The sequence below is a fragment of the Chelonia mydas genome, chromosome 6, assembly GCF_015237465.2.
Source record: "Chelonia mydas isolate rCheMyd1 chromosome 6, rCheMyd1.pri.v2, whole genome shotgun sequence".
Taxonomy (NCBI): domain Eukaryota; kingdom Metazoa; phylum Chordata; order Testudines; family Cheloniidae; genus Chelonia; species Chelonia mydas.
Genome location: NC_051246.2, coordinates 34,415,375 through 34,430,840, shown reverse-complemented (window position 1 = coordinate 34,430,840; position 15,466 = coordinate 34,415,375). Strand labels below are relative to the sequence as shown.

The 15,466-nt window shown below is 44.0% G+C and overlaps 1 protein-coding gene across 1 annotated transcript in view; it reads left to right on the top strand.

Moving 5' to 3' along the window:
- The first annotated feature begins 252 nt into the window (after nucleotides 1–252).
- Nucleotides 253–15,466, top strand: part of PDE3B (phosphodiesterase 3B) — a 249,828-nt gene continuing 234,614 nt past the window's right edge. The window contains exon 1 of the mRNA XM_007057098.4: nucleotides 253–2,993. Coding sequence (XP_007057160.3) covers nucleotides 1,986–2,993 — 1,008 coding nt within the window. The 5' untranslated portion in view covers nucleotides 253–1,985. The remainder of the gene's footprint in view (nucleotides 2,994–15,466) is intronic.

Genomic DNA, 15,466 nt, shown 5'->3' with positions numbered 1-15,466 from the left:
TAAGAAAGACCTTTGGTATTGGGCCCTAAATCTGTTCTTTCCAAGAATTTAATTTGCAAGGTAGTTTATGTAACTTTCAATCCTAGGTGCACATCTGTGACTTCACAACATCATCAACATTTTACGTGTAATGAATAGACCTATACTATGAACACTTCTGACCGCACACTTTGCTGAATACATATTTAAGTAAAAAATGAGAATTTCCCCAAATTAAGAAAACATAATACCATTAAAGACTCAGTTGAATAGTAACTGTGTTTATTTTTAAAAAATCCTTTTTTCTTTCAATGTCACCAAGGCCCTGATTCTGCTAGTTGTTGAACCTGGTCAGATCTTTGTGTTTGTGCAAAGCCCCAATTATAGGATCAGGGCCATAGTACAACCAATGGGAGTTAAACAGGTATAAAGGTAAGCACATGTGTAAATGCTTGGAGGATGAGGTCTTCAAGGATTACTCAAATGAGGTGCAGGATCGTGTCCTTATTGTTACAGTATTTAATTATAAAACATTACCACAGCTAAATTATTACAGGTTCTAGACAGGTTTTATGGCCATCTCATAAAAAGAACTGAAAAGGAGATCAGAGACAACAACTGTCACCAGGCAGTCAGCTGAGAGGGGTGTTGAGGATTAAGTGGAAAAGAGAAGAATGCTTAGTTGCTTGAAGTATTTATATTGTTTATGGCTTCTAGGTACTCCAGTAGTGATGGGGAAGCTCCATATGAATTTTTTAAAAAGTAAATTAAGCAAACTTTGTATTGCGGCTCTTCAAGCCTGGTTTAACAATTTAATCTCACCTGTACATGTGTAAACATTTTGCCAAAAACTGAAAGAACCAAGAGAAATTACTGTAAGCCAAACCTCCTCCTCATGTATTTTTATAGCAAGGAAAAGCCTCTAATTCTCTTTCTATGCATGCCAACTATTTCCCAGAGCCAATACATTTTAAAGCAAATATATACCACTTTCTCACTACCTCTCCCAAAATCTATTTGAATGTCCCTAGTTTTTTGCCCCAATGTCCTTATTTACAGCTTCAGGCAGTTGAAAGATTATAAACACCTTCAATTTGTGCTGGGAGTGAGGCAAGCAAGTAAAAAGAAAAATAGAAGCGAGAGAAAAGGTAATGTTCGAAGGCAAGAAGAGTAAAAGCTGGGCCATCTGTCCAGTTCACTCCAAACCTGTGTGGCCACCGTTTTTAAGAGTGGCTGCCTAAATATGCCTGTCTAGATTTTTATATGGGTGTGCAGAACTTCTCACAGCCCTGTTTGGGGGTGAAAATGCTGCTTTCTGTGCTCTGTGAGAGAGGATTCCGGATCACGGGACCAGCCCGTGCAGGCAGGGGGCCCAGTCCGAGTAAGAGCTACGAGCCGCGCGCACACCTCGGGCCGACAGCTTGTGTACGAGTCAGAGTGGGGGAAGGGGAATCCGCAGAACGACTCTAGTTATTAGTTAGGGGGTGCCAGACGCTGCCCGGTGGGCGCTGTAACCCAGCCTTGGGGATTCGCGCGCTCGAGCACACCCCGGCACTGGAGCAGCCACAACTAGTGCTAGCGGCGCGCGCCCGCGCGCGCTCCCCCTTCCTCTGTGCGGCGGCCGTTAGAGTCCAACCGCTCTTTCGGCGCGTGCCGCCGCTGCTTCCGCGCACGCCGTGTGCCGTTGCAGGAGGTAGCAAAGGCTCTGTCCCGTTCGCCCCCTCCCCCTCCAGGGTTCTGCCAGCCGCCGCCGTTGCAGCCGGTGGGCACGGGGAGGCGACAGCGAGTCCCCACTGCCGAGCCGCCTCGCGCAGAGACTTTTTTTTTTTTTTTTTTTACCTTCTCTCGCTTTCCCCTTCGTTACCCACCATGCTCCGGACTACGCCGCTCAGTCGGCGAGAGGAGCCCGTGGCTGACCCGAGAGCCTTTCCCGGGCGGAGATGAGGGAGGCAGCGCCAGGCAGGAGGAGACGGAGCTGACGAGACCCACGCTCTCCCCAGACCACCATGAGGGAAGAGAGAGAAGCCGCCGCCGCCACCTCCCAGCATGGACCTAGCAAACTCCCCCAGCAACCGCCGCAGGACGGCGGCGGGGTGGCTGGCCCCCTCGCTCGCCCCGGGAGCGGCCCGGAGAACCTGCGGAACGGCTACGTGAAGAGCTACGTGACCCCCCTGAGGCAGGACCCCCCCAGGAGCTTCCTCTCCCTGCTGCTGCTCCCCGCCGCCTCCCCCCGGGCTCTGCTCAGCCTGGGCGCCCTGGCCGCCTTTGTCCTTTCGCTCCTGCTCTCCTACGGCCGGAGCAGCCCCTGGGGCCGGCAGGGCGAGAGCGGCTGGTGCGGCCCCTCGGCGCTGCGCACCCTGCTGGGACTGTCCCACTGCCTCAGCCCCCTCTTCAGCATCGCCTGTGCCTTCTTCTTCCTCACCTGCTACCTGGCCCGGGACAAGCGCGAGGAGCCCGGCGGCGGCGGCACCAGCCTCTGGTGGCTGCTGGCTCTGCCCCTCTGCTGTTACTCGGGGGATTTCGTGGCGCTGCAGTGGCTGTTACCCACGGAAGGGCACCGAGGCTCGCCGCAGGGCCCCGCCGAGCTGCAGATGGTGGCGGGCCGGCTGCTGACCGTGCTGGGCTCGGTGGCCGTGCTGACCCTGCTGCAGAGCACCCTGAAGCTCCGCCGAAGCCTCCTGGTCTTGGTCTTCTCCAGCCTGGTCTGGCTGGTCTCGCTCACCAGCCTCAGCTCGCTTCCCCCAAGCCTCAGACCGCTGCTGGCCGGCTCGGTCGGGGTGGCCGGGTGCCTCCTGGCACTGCTGGGTTGGCAGCGCGGCATCTTCTCTGCTCAGAGCCGGGGAGCGCCGCACCAGCATCACCAGGCGCGGCTTCCCAGCGTGGAGGAGAAAGTTCCTGTGATCAGACCCAGGAGGAGGTCTAGCTGTGTGTCCTTAGGAGAAATGCCAACCAGCTACCACAGCAGCTGCAAAATGTCCAGGAGGCCCTCGTTGCCTTGTATTTCCAGAGAACAGGTAGGTCCCCCGAAACTAGGGGGAGGGAGAAGGCAGCGCTGGCGGGGAGTGGGGGGGAGAGGAAACCAAACTTCAAAACTTTCCGAGGAACCAGTGTGTGTGTGTGCGCGCGCTCGCGCATCTGGTGGTATGTGTTTGCAGGGGGACGTGTCAAGATTCCCCTAAAGTAGTAAATTGAAAGATACGACGGTAGGCGCATATTAGTTCATCTCTGCGCTTGTAAGAGATTGTTCTTCTGTGCATCCCTTAAGGTTTAATTTGTTAATAGACGCAATGATGTGTTCCCTACAGGATACACGCCTTAGACGTTGTGCATCAAGTTGGCAGACCGTACCTCTTTAAAAGTAACTTTTTAAAGCACAGCCCTCTTAGGTATCAGGTGCCTTATAATTATTACTTTGATTGTGATGTTTCTAAAGTCCTGAGCCACCTCCTCGGCTTCCGAGAGGCTACACTGGAGAATAAAACTTTCTAGTTGCACAGCACTTAGTTTTTTCCCCACCTTTTTTGACCTGGTGATTGCAAGTATCGGGGGAAAACCAGGTTTTTGAGGATATTACTTTCAACTGGCTGTCATATAGATGTGTACATGACGAATGTCTGGTTTTTCTATCAAGTTAATGTTGTTTCTTTCCAAATAAGGCAATATTGAGTTTGGATTGATTTGGTTTAGGAACCGTCCTACGGTTAGAGAACTGTTGAGTCAAGTATGGAAAGAAGTGTAAACCATTCAGGTTTTTTAAGGCAAGTCTTGCTAGTTTCTACTTTGGGCAAACCCCTTTGCAGTGCAAATCTTGTAGTGCAAATTCCGTGTGGGGGTTGAATCTTTTTGTATCTTGGAAATTGCACGTGAACTCCAGGAACACTGAGTTGTGTTGCTGATGGAATTGGCCCGGGGCTACCTGAAATGGAAAATCATCCAGTCACAGAACTGAGAATACAAATGTGTGTGTGTTTAAATAAACGCATAAACGAAGCCTGTTGTAAGCCAAGAGGCTATTGTTACAGAAAGTCCCGTCTATAGCTGCAGCTGAGATACAGAGGTTCTAAATAAATGAAGCTTGTCTAGTTTTTTCTCTCGTATGTATTTCCTAATGCATCTGGTGCGATTGTTTCTCAAAGCTCCCTCCCCTACTGTAATTTATTCAGCGAGTCTGAAGCCAAGCAGGGGAAAGATGAGCCAAGCTGAGAGAAATCCTTGACTTGGGCATTTATGTTGCAGGGGAATACAGCTTTAATAGGTTTAGAAATAGGTTCAAATTCTGAGGTTCTGTATCAATGTTATAGGGTCATTTAGAAGTTCAAGTAAAGGTTTCAGAAATAGTTTTATGCAGCCAGTTTTAAGCTTGTAAATTGGTGGTGGTAATCATGTGAACAAGCATTTAAACACTGTATCATGCCTTTCAAATATATAGGGAATATAGTATAGTAATTAGAAGTTTACTTGCTTTTCCCTCTTTTGTTCTAGTTACATAGCAAATATAGTACTTTACTTCAGATGAGTAGCTTCTGTGTCAGAGGAATATCTGCAGTATAGGAAAAATACAAATTTGCTAGTAGGTTTTTTTTTTTTTAAACCTTTTTATAGATGGTAAAGGATAATAGTTTTAATTTAATCAAATACTGCCTTAGGTATTTAGCTGACTTTTTAAAAGTTTCTGTGAACTTCAAGCCAAACTATAGGTATTTAGTGTTTGGAAAAACATAATAAATGTCAGCCTTAGCAAAATACACTGAATGTTCAACAAATGGTGAAGTCATGGGTGTTTAAAAATATAATTGCTTGTAAACATCCAGGTTTCAATATTTTCCATTTCCATAAAAGTGAATAAAAGCAGTATGTTGTAGACCTTTTAGTTTCCTACATTTTTAAACAGTAGATTATGCTTTACAGTAAATATCTCTTTTATTAAGGAAAATTTAAATAGTATTAACGGATCTTTTTTCGCAAATTTGGAGTACTTTGATTTAGAAATACATTTCCTTCTGTACAATATTTTATTAGTGCTGGTGTAAAGACAAAGCAGTTAAATCCCCTTATTTTGCATCTGACTCAGAGAAGATGGTCATTGCAGAGCTAATAACATGTCAGATGTATCCACTTAAAAAAAATCAATATCTTGAGACTTTTATCTGAAAATTTAATAAACACTGTATGCTTAATTGAATGTTTTTGCTATTCTATTACAGTGCTATTATTGAAACAGAGGGAACACATGGAATCAAAATATAACACATTCTGGAGAGAATTTAGATCTCTTAAAGAATTGTGGTTACATGTTAAAACATTTAATAAAGATCTATAATATGCTTTTTTTTTTTTGCAATATTAACATTTTCAATTAGTTAATTTACATAGGGATTAATGAGTACTGTTTAAAAGTTCAGAGGAACACAAAGAATGCAGTATAAACCCATAATGGTATGAATGTGTTTTGGTAATCTGAGAGAGCTAAATTACTATGGTGATATTTTGTAAGAATATTAATATAGTATACTGAAATTGTACAATGCGAGAAAATTAAGCTGCAGAGAGTTGACTAAGTCTGGAAAAAATTGCGAATAGTTATGTTTGACAACCTTGCATCTGCTTAGTTGGTAAAATCCTGTGAGAAAATAATTGTATTGGGCTCATATTCTGTTTTTTCAGTAATAGGCGAAAGCTAATACTCGGAAAGAGGTCTGTGTACATGGGGGGGGGGGGGTGGGGAAGGAGGAGGAAAGAAGAGGGGAGGAGAAACAGCTTCTTGTGTATGTATCCTGTCTACTCCAACAGAGATCAGTTTGAGCAGTCTTTGACTTCAGTGGGCCCTATCAACCTGATTCCATAAATGCTTACTAACTTGATAACCCATGTAGTAAACATCTGTGGTATCAGGCTCTGTTTTGTTCGAGTATGGGAACTAAACTGTTGAAATACGCTTAAAAATTACATATGCTTTTGCTATTTGACAATGAATATCCATGCTGTCTTTAGATATATTCTACAGCATTTTGCCTCCTGCATCTGCTGTAAACATAGCTAACAACATAGTTCTGGAAAACTGACAACTCATGTACTTGTTTTCCTCATTTAAAATAGGTTATACTGTAATGGTTTATTTTTAGAAACCTCAAATAAAACTTAAACACGTTATTAAAATGAATAAAAATAAATACAAAGCAGCAAAAGGGTTGTGTAATATGATTTAATTTTAAGTCTAAATTTCAAATAAGCACAATTTTTTCAGACACTTGTAGCACTGAACATCTTAATGTTTTTCAACTCTTCATTGAAATAAATTAAACATTTTTTTAAATCCTGCACTTATAGTAAACAAACTTCATGTAACTATTTCTGTGTTCATCTTGAGCCCAATGTTACAGTCATTATTTATTATTGTTTGGTGTTATAAAATAAATATTTACAGAACAACTAATCAAAACAGTTCCTATCCTAAAGATGTTAATCTGGTAGTCCAGTTCTACTCCCACTGAAGTCAAAGGGAGTTTTATCTTGTCATTACTGGGAGCAGGATTAGGTTTTAAGGGCTTGATCCTGCAAACAATTGCAGGACCACTCCCATGGACTTCAAAGGGACTGGTTGCCTGAATATAGTATAATATATTCCAGCTCCAGCTGGGATCTGTGGAAACATGAGGAATTCAGAGTTGGGACCGTCCATAGTACTGGACAGTGCTACTGGTCTTGTAAATATCAAATATGTTTATGTGGCTTATTGTTCTGAAAAGTACCAGAATACGTGGTTGCTTGTCTTTAACCTATGTATTAGGAAGAAATACATTTACCATCGAAGATATATGTATGGGGCATGATTGGGCTCATTGAGTAAACAAGATCTACTGTGCAAAAGATATTGTGTCTTGCAGGAAAGGAATTTTGTCCCCCTGATTTTTATGTCTGGGTCAGGCGTGACTGAAATAGTGAATGCTTTAAAAAGTGGAGCTAATTTTTCCTGGCTATTTGACTTGTTCAGATGTTCAGGAAGCTTAGCATGCTTCACAGAAGCAATGACTTCCATTTCACCCTATTCTGCTTAGACAAAGGATAGTCATGTGGTTAAAACACTGCCGTGGAGATCTGGGTTCAATTCCATAGACTTTTTGTTTGACCTTGGACAAGTCATATAGGTCCCCATACAAGTTTAAATAGATAGGTAACCTGAAGTTAATGGGATTACTCATCTACTTGAACACCTTGTTGCACTGGGCCTTAGTTACTATGCCTCTGTTTCCTGTTTGTAAAACAGACATAAAAAAAGTTGATATTTTCCTGACTTGCTTGTTTAGATTGTAAGCTCTTTGGGGTAGGGTATATCTGTTACTATATATTTTTACAGTGCATTTTAAAAACAAGTAGAACACTGAAATCAATTAGAGCCCATAACAATACAGTAATACATATCATAATAAATGACATTTAACCATTTGGTGCAAATTTTAGAGTCTGGCTTTTTAAAATGATTGCAATGACTGAGAGAGCAGGTATAATTATACAAAAAAAATTTGTGATACTGTCATTAACAGGAGCTGTGTATTAAATTATTTTTTCTTTTGTACATAAAAGCAGTATTTACTATCTTCATTTTATATTTTAAAATATGAGATTAGCAGTTGGGTACAAATGCACACACTGTCTACTCCAACCAGCAAGGGGAGTGTTCACATATTTCCCTTTGCTTAGGGACACATTGCATTATTTCTCATTTTAACCACTTAATCTTAATATAACAAATTTGACTTCATACCAGAACAGTATGTCCGTGTAAATATTATCTTTAACAATAAAGCAAAGTAATGAGATGAAGCCTATCTACTCTTTGCTGGCGTTGTTGCTTGGTCAAATAATGTAATGTGTATTTATTTATTTTCAGTCCTCTTCCTTACATTTATACACTTCCTCAACTTTATGGCCCAGAGATGTCTGACCTCTACCACCTATCCCCACACTAGTACCCATTTCTCTAAAATCTGCTTGCCTGTTATGCTCTCAGAATAGCTCCTCCTCTTTCCATGCTCCCTCATAGTGCTATGTGAGCTCACTTTCTTTTTAAAATTGTCCTCAGTCACACTACTTCTTGTTTAATATTCCAATTCTAACCTCGGCCCCACCCTCACAAATATGAACATTAATATACTTATATATAACAATGAATATTTCATGCTAATCACTACTGTAATCCTCCATTATATAGTACCTCCACCCACTTATTATCCTTTGCTTTCAAGATCTGGTTTAAACTGTAAGCTGCTTGAGGTGGGCTCCTGTCTTTTATCCTTATATACGTGTGCATATATTCATAATATTATTAATTTGTATTATTGCAGTGCTTAGAAGCCTTAGTCATGGACCAAGACCCCATTGTTCTAGGTGCACTGTACAAACACAGAACAAAAAGATGGTCCTTATCCCCAAAGGATATATACATATAAGACCAAAGACAACAGATAGGTATAGAAAGTCCAACGGGAGTACAAGAAACTCCACGAGACAGTATTGGTTAGTATGATAGGCAGTGGACTCAGAACACCAGCAGCCTAACCATTGTCAATTTTTTTTATAGACTACCTGGCAGAGGAGAATTTTAAGGAGTGATTTGAAGGTGGATAGTGAGGTAGTTTGTGGTTGTTTACAGGGAGCACTTTCCAAATGTGTGAGGCAGCATGGGAGAAAGCACAAAGGTGCTTGTTTGAAAATTTAACAAATGGACTGTGGAGGCTGTAATCGTAGTTCGATCAGAAGCAAGCACTGATGGCTTGATAATGAATGAGAGATGATAGGTAGGGTGGGGATTGACTGTGAAGGGCCTTGAAAATGAATACAAGTACCTTATATTTGATACAAAAGTGAAGGAGGAGCCAGTGGAGGTATTGAAAAAATGGGCTGACCTGGTCAAAGCAATGAACTAGGAAAATGACGTTTGCAACAGTGCTCTGAATGAATATGAGTGGGGCAAGATTGCATTTGTCAAGGCCAAGAGAAGAATGTTGCAGTAACTATCATGAGTATTTGGATAAGAGTTTTAGCTGTGTGGATGGATAAGAAAGGGCATATCTTAGAGATGTTACGCAGAAAGAATTGGCAAGATTTAGATATAGCCTGGATAGGAGGACCGAGAGAAGGGTCTCAGTCAAAGATAATGCCTATATTGTGGACCTGAGTGACAGGCAGGATGGCAGTGTTGTCCACAGTGATTGAAAAAGGAGTTAGGGGGAAGAACTCTGTTTTAGCCAGGTTGAGTTTGGGCCGATGGCTAGACATCAATGAGATATCAGAGAGACTGAGTGAGATTTTAGTTTAGACAGAAGGAGACAGGTCTGGAATAGAGAGGGTAGATCTGTTATTAATCAGCATAGAGATTATCCAGAGATAAGGTGTAGAAGGAGTGGAGAAAGGGACCAAGGACAGAGCTCTGTGGAACCCACCCAGAAAGTTGGAAGGGGAATGAGGAAGATCCTTGGAAAGACACGTTGCTGCATGAGCAATTAGAGGTAGGAACAGAACCAGGAGAGGACAGAGTAATGGAAGCCAAGGGAGGAGAAGATTTTAAGAAGAGCATGATCAAAGGTGGCTGGCATGTCAAGGTGGATGAGGATGGAATACTGGTTCTGAGCTTTGGCCGCGAAAAAAGAGGCCATTAGAAACTTGGGTAGAGGGGTTTCAGTGGAGTACAACGGGCAGAAGCTGGATTGGAGAGTCTCTAGGATGGAATTAGAGGAGAGGAACCCCAGACAGTGATTATAAACAGCACAACCAATAAGTTTAGAGATGAAAGGAAGAAGGGAGATGAGTCTGTAATTGGAAAGGCAAGTAGGGTCAAGGATGGTGCTTTTTAATATTGGAGAGACTAAAGTTTGCTTGTATTGTGAAGAGAAAAAGCCAAAGGAGAGTGAGAGGTTAAGAAAAAGAGTAAAGCAGATCAGAAGATAGGATGGGGTCACTGGAGTTAGAGAGGGGTTAGAGGAAGAGATCAGACAAGAAACATCTGTGTCTTTGCCAAGGGAGAATGTGAGAGTTTTAGGAGGAAAAAGGAAGGAAAGCTGAGGGGCAGGATAGTTTGTCATATTTTATCAATTTTTTTTTTTTGAAGAAATCGACATACTCTGTGGAGAGAGAAGAGGTGATGGGAAGAATTTGAAGAGCGAATCAAAGATGATGACAAAGTGTCTGTGACTATGTAGGGTTCAGTTTAGTTGAAGAAGTCGTGTTGTTTAGCTAGGAAGATGGCAGAACTGAAAGAAGAGAGAATGGAGGAAGTCATCCTGGTCATGGAATTTCTGCCAGAGAGGGTCCACAGCATGAGTAGTAGAAGTGGATGTTGGCGGGGTTAGGGGAGCAGGGCTCGGGGAGAGTGGCAAAAGAGTCAAGGGTGGTGGAGCGTGAAACACAGAGAATCAACCACTATATCAATGGAAGAAAGAAAAGAGAGGGCAGGAAGGAGATATATGAGAGTAGATGAGAAGTCAACATTGGGGGATTGGGAGGGTATCTCAAAGGTCAAATGAGAGGGCCTGGGTTATGTGTGGTTGAGGGACAATGCTGAAAGAGAACAGGTGAGGGTCGGGGGGAACTCAGCAAAAGAGAGATCTGATAGAATGCAATGCTTGGTGAAGACCTAGTCAAATGAACAGCCTTCTGGTGTGTGGAACAGTTGAACCAGGCTACAGGTTGAACAAAGAGGTTAGGGCAAGGAAAAGTTCAACTAAGGGATTGGATGGGTCATCAACATGGAAGTTGAAGTCATCAAAGATGTGTGGCGATTGTGAGTACAGGAAGCAAGAGAGAGCAAGCTAGAGATTGAAATCAGAGAGGAAGTCTGATGCAGGGGAATTGGGTTGATGGTAGATGACAGTGACTTGGAGAGGGAAAGCGGAGGAGAGTCAGATGGAGTGCTGTTCAAAGAGGAGAAGAGTAGGAAAGGGAAAGAGGCAGGAGTTGTAAGAGACAGGAATGGGGGAGGAGAGAATCCCAGTACTCTCACCATTGTCTGATCCAGAATGGGGAGTGTGAGAGAAGGAAAGGCCTTGAAAGAGAGGGCAGATGCAGAGGCAATGCCAGATGAAAGGATCCAAGTCTCTGTGAGAGCCAGGAGCTGGAGGGAATGAAATATGAAGAAGTCATGGGTGGTGTGACCTTTTTAAAGAATGAAGTGGGCATTCCAGAGACAGCAAGAGGGGGGGAAACAGGGGAATGGGTGGGAGGCAAGGAATGGTGGCATGAAAGGATCAGAAACGGTGGTCAGGATGGGAGATGGAGAGGGAAGGAGGGCCAGGATCGGGGTGAGGGAGACACTGGGAAAGGAGCCGTTCAGTGCTTGCAGTATCTCTCCTGCCAAGCAGGTCACTTGAACAGCCATAAACGTAGACAAATAATTCTATATACATGTAAATAAAATAAATAGTAGATATAATTCATACAAGTGTATCCACTAAACGGTCCTTCAAGAGATAGAACACATGAAATTGGTCTCATCATTAGAATCTGCACCTACTTTCCTCATTTCTGGGCAGAGGTTGCATCCAAAAATAGGAAAGCTGAATTTTCATGAATTCCCCATCTATAAATGTGGGTAACATTTGTTTACTCTCGTTCCTTTATGTTAAGGTTCAGTTCTTCCTTCAGAAAAAGGAAGAACTGCTCCTGGAATTAGGGGAAGAAAAAGCCTATCTGAACTTTGTCTGCAATACAGATTGCTGATTCAAATGGTCATTACTGTACTAAGAACAGGAGTACTTGTGGCACCTTAGAGACTAACAAATTTATTTGAGCATAAGCTTTCGTGAGCTACAGCTCACTTCTTCGGATGCATGCAGTGGAAAATACAGTGGGGAGATTTTATATACACAGGGAACATGAAACAAGGGGTGTTACCATACACACTGTAACGAGAGTGATCAGGTAAGGTGAGCTATTGCCAGCAGGAGAGGAAAAAAAACCTTTTGAAGTGATAATCAAGGTGGGCTATTTCCAGCAGTTGACAAGAACGTGTGAGGAACGGGGCGGGGAGGGGGGGAAATAAACATGGGGAAATAGTTTTACTTTGTGTAATGACACATCCACTCTCAGTCTTTATTCAAGCCTAATTTAATGGTGTACAGTTTGCAAATTAATTCCAATTCAGCAGTCTCTTGTTGGAGTCTGTTTTTGAAGTTTTTTTGTTGTAATATTGCGACTTTTAGGTCTGTAATTGAGTGACCAGAGAGATTGAAGTGTTGTCCGACTGGTTTTTGAATGTTCTAATTCTTGACGTCTGATTTGTGTCCATTTATTCTTTTACGTAGAGAATGTCCTGTTTGGCCAATGTACATGGCAAAGGGGCATTGCTGGCACATGATGGCATATATTACAGACTAACACTGCTGCTACTTGAGTACTGTACTAGAATCCTAGTCTGTATAGTGACAATCAATGCTAATGATCTAATGTTTAGTAAAGGGGACACAGAAAATCTGAGTTCCATAAAAGAGGTAAATATCTTAAACTTATTGCACATTTTTCATATTTTTCTTTAAAAGGGGCACTGGCAAACCATTTAGGCATGTACTTGACTCATATTTGTTGTAAGTTTAATTCCCTTGTGTTTGCTTATAGACTGCAATAGTATAACATTTACACAGGCTTCTCATTATAAGAAAAACCACAAACTGAAGTCCAAACTCAAGCAAAAGAGTTTACATTTTCATTGATAAATTCAGCATAAAAAGTTGTCATCAAAATGTACTACTCAGACTGCAAAATCTACTCACCCCCTCATCATTCCTTACCCCACATTGGAGTGCAAGTTGAGTTTTGTCAGTCTGGATAGAGCATGTTTTCTGTCACTCACCGTCACTGCGGCTGTTGTGTCCTGGGTGCTGCTGTCAGCAGACGGTGCAGTAGGACTGCTAACCATCGTCATCCATCGCTTACACTGCAACTCTGCTCTCCTGCAGCTCAGGGGATCCGTTCTGGTCCTCCTGGGTGCTGCTAACCGTCATCAACCACCGCTTCCACTGCAATTCTGCTCTCCTGCTCTCTTGCAGACGCTATACACGGCAAGCATGGAGCCCACTCAGCTCACCGTCACCGCTGCTGTTGTGAGCATTGTAAACACCTCGTGTGTTATCCTGGAGTATATGCAGAACCGGGCTAAGAGATGCCAGCACGAGGATGATTTTGATGAGGACATGGACACAGACGTTCCTGAAAGCACGGGCTGTGGCAATTGGGACATCATGGCGGCAGTGGGGCTGGTTGATACAGTGGAAAGCTGATTCTGGGCCAGGCAAACAAGCACAGACTGATGGGACCGTATAGTGTTGCAGGTATGGGATGATTCACAGTGGCTGTGAAACTTTCGCATGCGTAAGGCCACTTTCCTGGAACTCTGAGAGTTGCTTTACCCCACCATGAAGCGCAGGAATACCAAGATGAGAGCTGCCCTGACCGTTGAGAAGCAAGTGGTGATAGCTCTGTGGAAGCTTGCAATGCCTGATTGATTCCCGACTGACCGGTAGCAATTTGGATTGGGCAAGTCTACTGTGGGAGCTGCTGTGATCCAAGTAGCCAGTGCAATCACTGAGCTGTTGCTATCAAGGATAGTGACTCTGGGAGATATGCAGGTCATAGTGGATGGCTTTGCTGCAGTGGGGTTCCATAACTGTGGTGGGGCGATAGACGGAATGCATATCCCCATCTTGGCACCGGACCACCTTGCCAACCAGTACATAAACCACAAGGGGTACTTCTCAATGATGCTGCAAGCACTGGTGGATCACAAGGGGCATTTCACCGACATTAACGTGGGATGGCTGGGAAAGCTGCATGACGCTCGCATATTTAGGAACTCCGGGCTGTTCGAGCAGCTGCAAGAAGGGACTTACTTCCCAGACCACAGAATTACCGTTGGGGATGTTGAAATGCCAATAGTTATCCTTGGGAACCCAGCCTACCCCTTGCTGCCATGGCTCATGAAGCCTTACAGAGGCAGCCTGGACAGTAGTCAGGAGCAGTTCAACTATAGGCTGAACGAGTGCAGAATGGTGGTAGAATGTGCCTTTGGACGTTTAAAAGCTCGCTTGCGCTGTTTGCTGACCAGGTCAGATGTCAGCGCAACCAACATTCCCATTGTTATTGCTGCTTGCTGTGTGCTCCATAATATCTGAGAGAGTAAGGGGGAGACGTTTATGGCGGGGTAGGAGGTTGAGGCAAATCGCCTAGCATCCGATTTTGAGCAGACAGACACCAGGGCGATTAGAAGAGCACAGCTAGGCATGCTACACATCAGAGAGGCTTTTAAAACCAGTTTCATGACTGGCCAGGTTACGGTGTGACCGTTGTGTGTTTCTCCTTGCTGCAAACCCTCCCCCCTTGATTGATTTTAATGCCCTGTAACCAAACCGCCCTCCCTCCCCCCTTCGAAATAAAGTAACTATTGTTTTGAAACCATGCATTCTTTCTTTATTAATTTAAAAAAAAAAGTGAGATAAATGACAAGGTAGCCCCGGTGGGGTGGGGTGGGGAGGAGGGAAGGACAAGGCCACGTTGCTTTTTGTAGCTACACTACAAATCAAACTCTTTGAATGGCAGCCTTCTGTTGCTTGGGCCATCCTCTGGAGTGCGGTGGCTGGGTGCCTGGACCATCCTCTCTCCCCCACATTCTTTGGCATCTGGGTGAGGAGGATATGGAACTTGGGGAGGAGGTCAGGCAGTTATACAATGGATGCAGCAGGGGTCTGTGCTCTTGGAGCTGCAGGAAAGCCAACACCAGACACTTCATCATGTCTGTTTGCTCCCCCAGTATCCTCAGCATTGCCTCCTGCCTCCGCTCTTTGTGCTCTTGCCTCCGCTCTTTGTGCTCACTTAATGCTTTCCTGGCTTCTAACACTGAATGCCTCCATGCATTCAGCTGTGCCCGATCAGTGCAGGAGGACTGCATGAACTCCGAAAACATGTCATCACGAGTGTGGGTTTTTTTGCCTTCTAATCTGCAGTAACCTCAGGGATGGAGATGATAGGGGCAGTGTAGAAACATTTGCACCTTGGGGCGAGATAAAAAGGGAGAGTAAAATTTACGATGATCCTTTTTTTCTCAGAAATGTGATACTCTTTCACAGTGAATCAAGCAATTCGCAGCAGACAGCACATGTGTGTTAGGTACAAAGTCACATTTTGCCTTTTATATTGAGCGCCTGCCGGTATGGTGACACCCCACACACGGCTGGGCAACAGAATTTGGTTTCCAGGCAGCTGTGGTGAGGCTCACAACCCCTACGTGGGGTTGGTTTCTTACACAGAACATGTGGGAATGGTTTCAAACTGCAGCGCCATCCTTTCTCATAGCAAGCAATGGGTTGGGTTTCACATTTAAAAGGAGCGGTTGTAGTTTTCGGGTGGATGTGCAGCACACACCTACCCCCACCCCACCGCTTGGCTATTCTTTGGGATGATCCCTTCACCCCTCCCCCTGCCGCATGGCTATTCTCCGGGATGG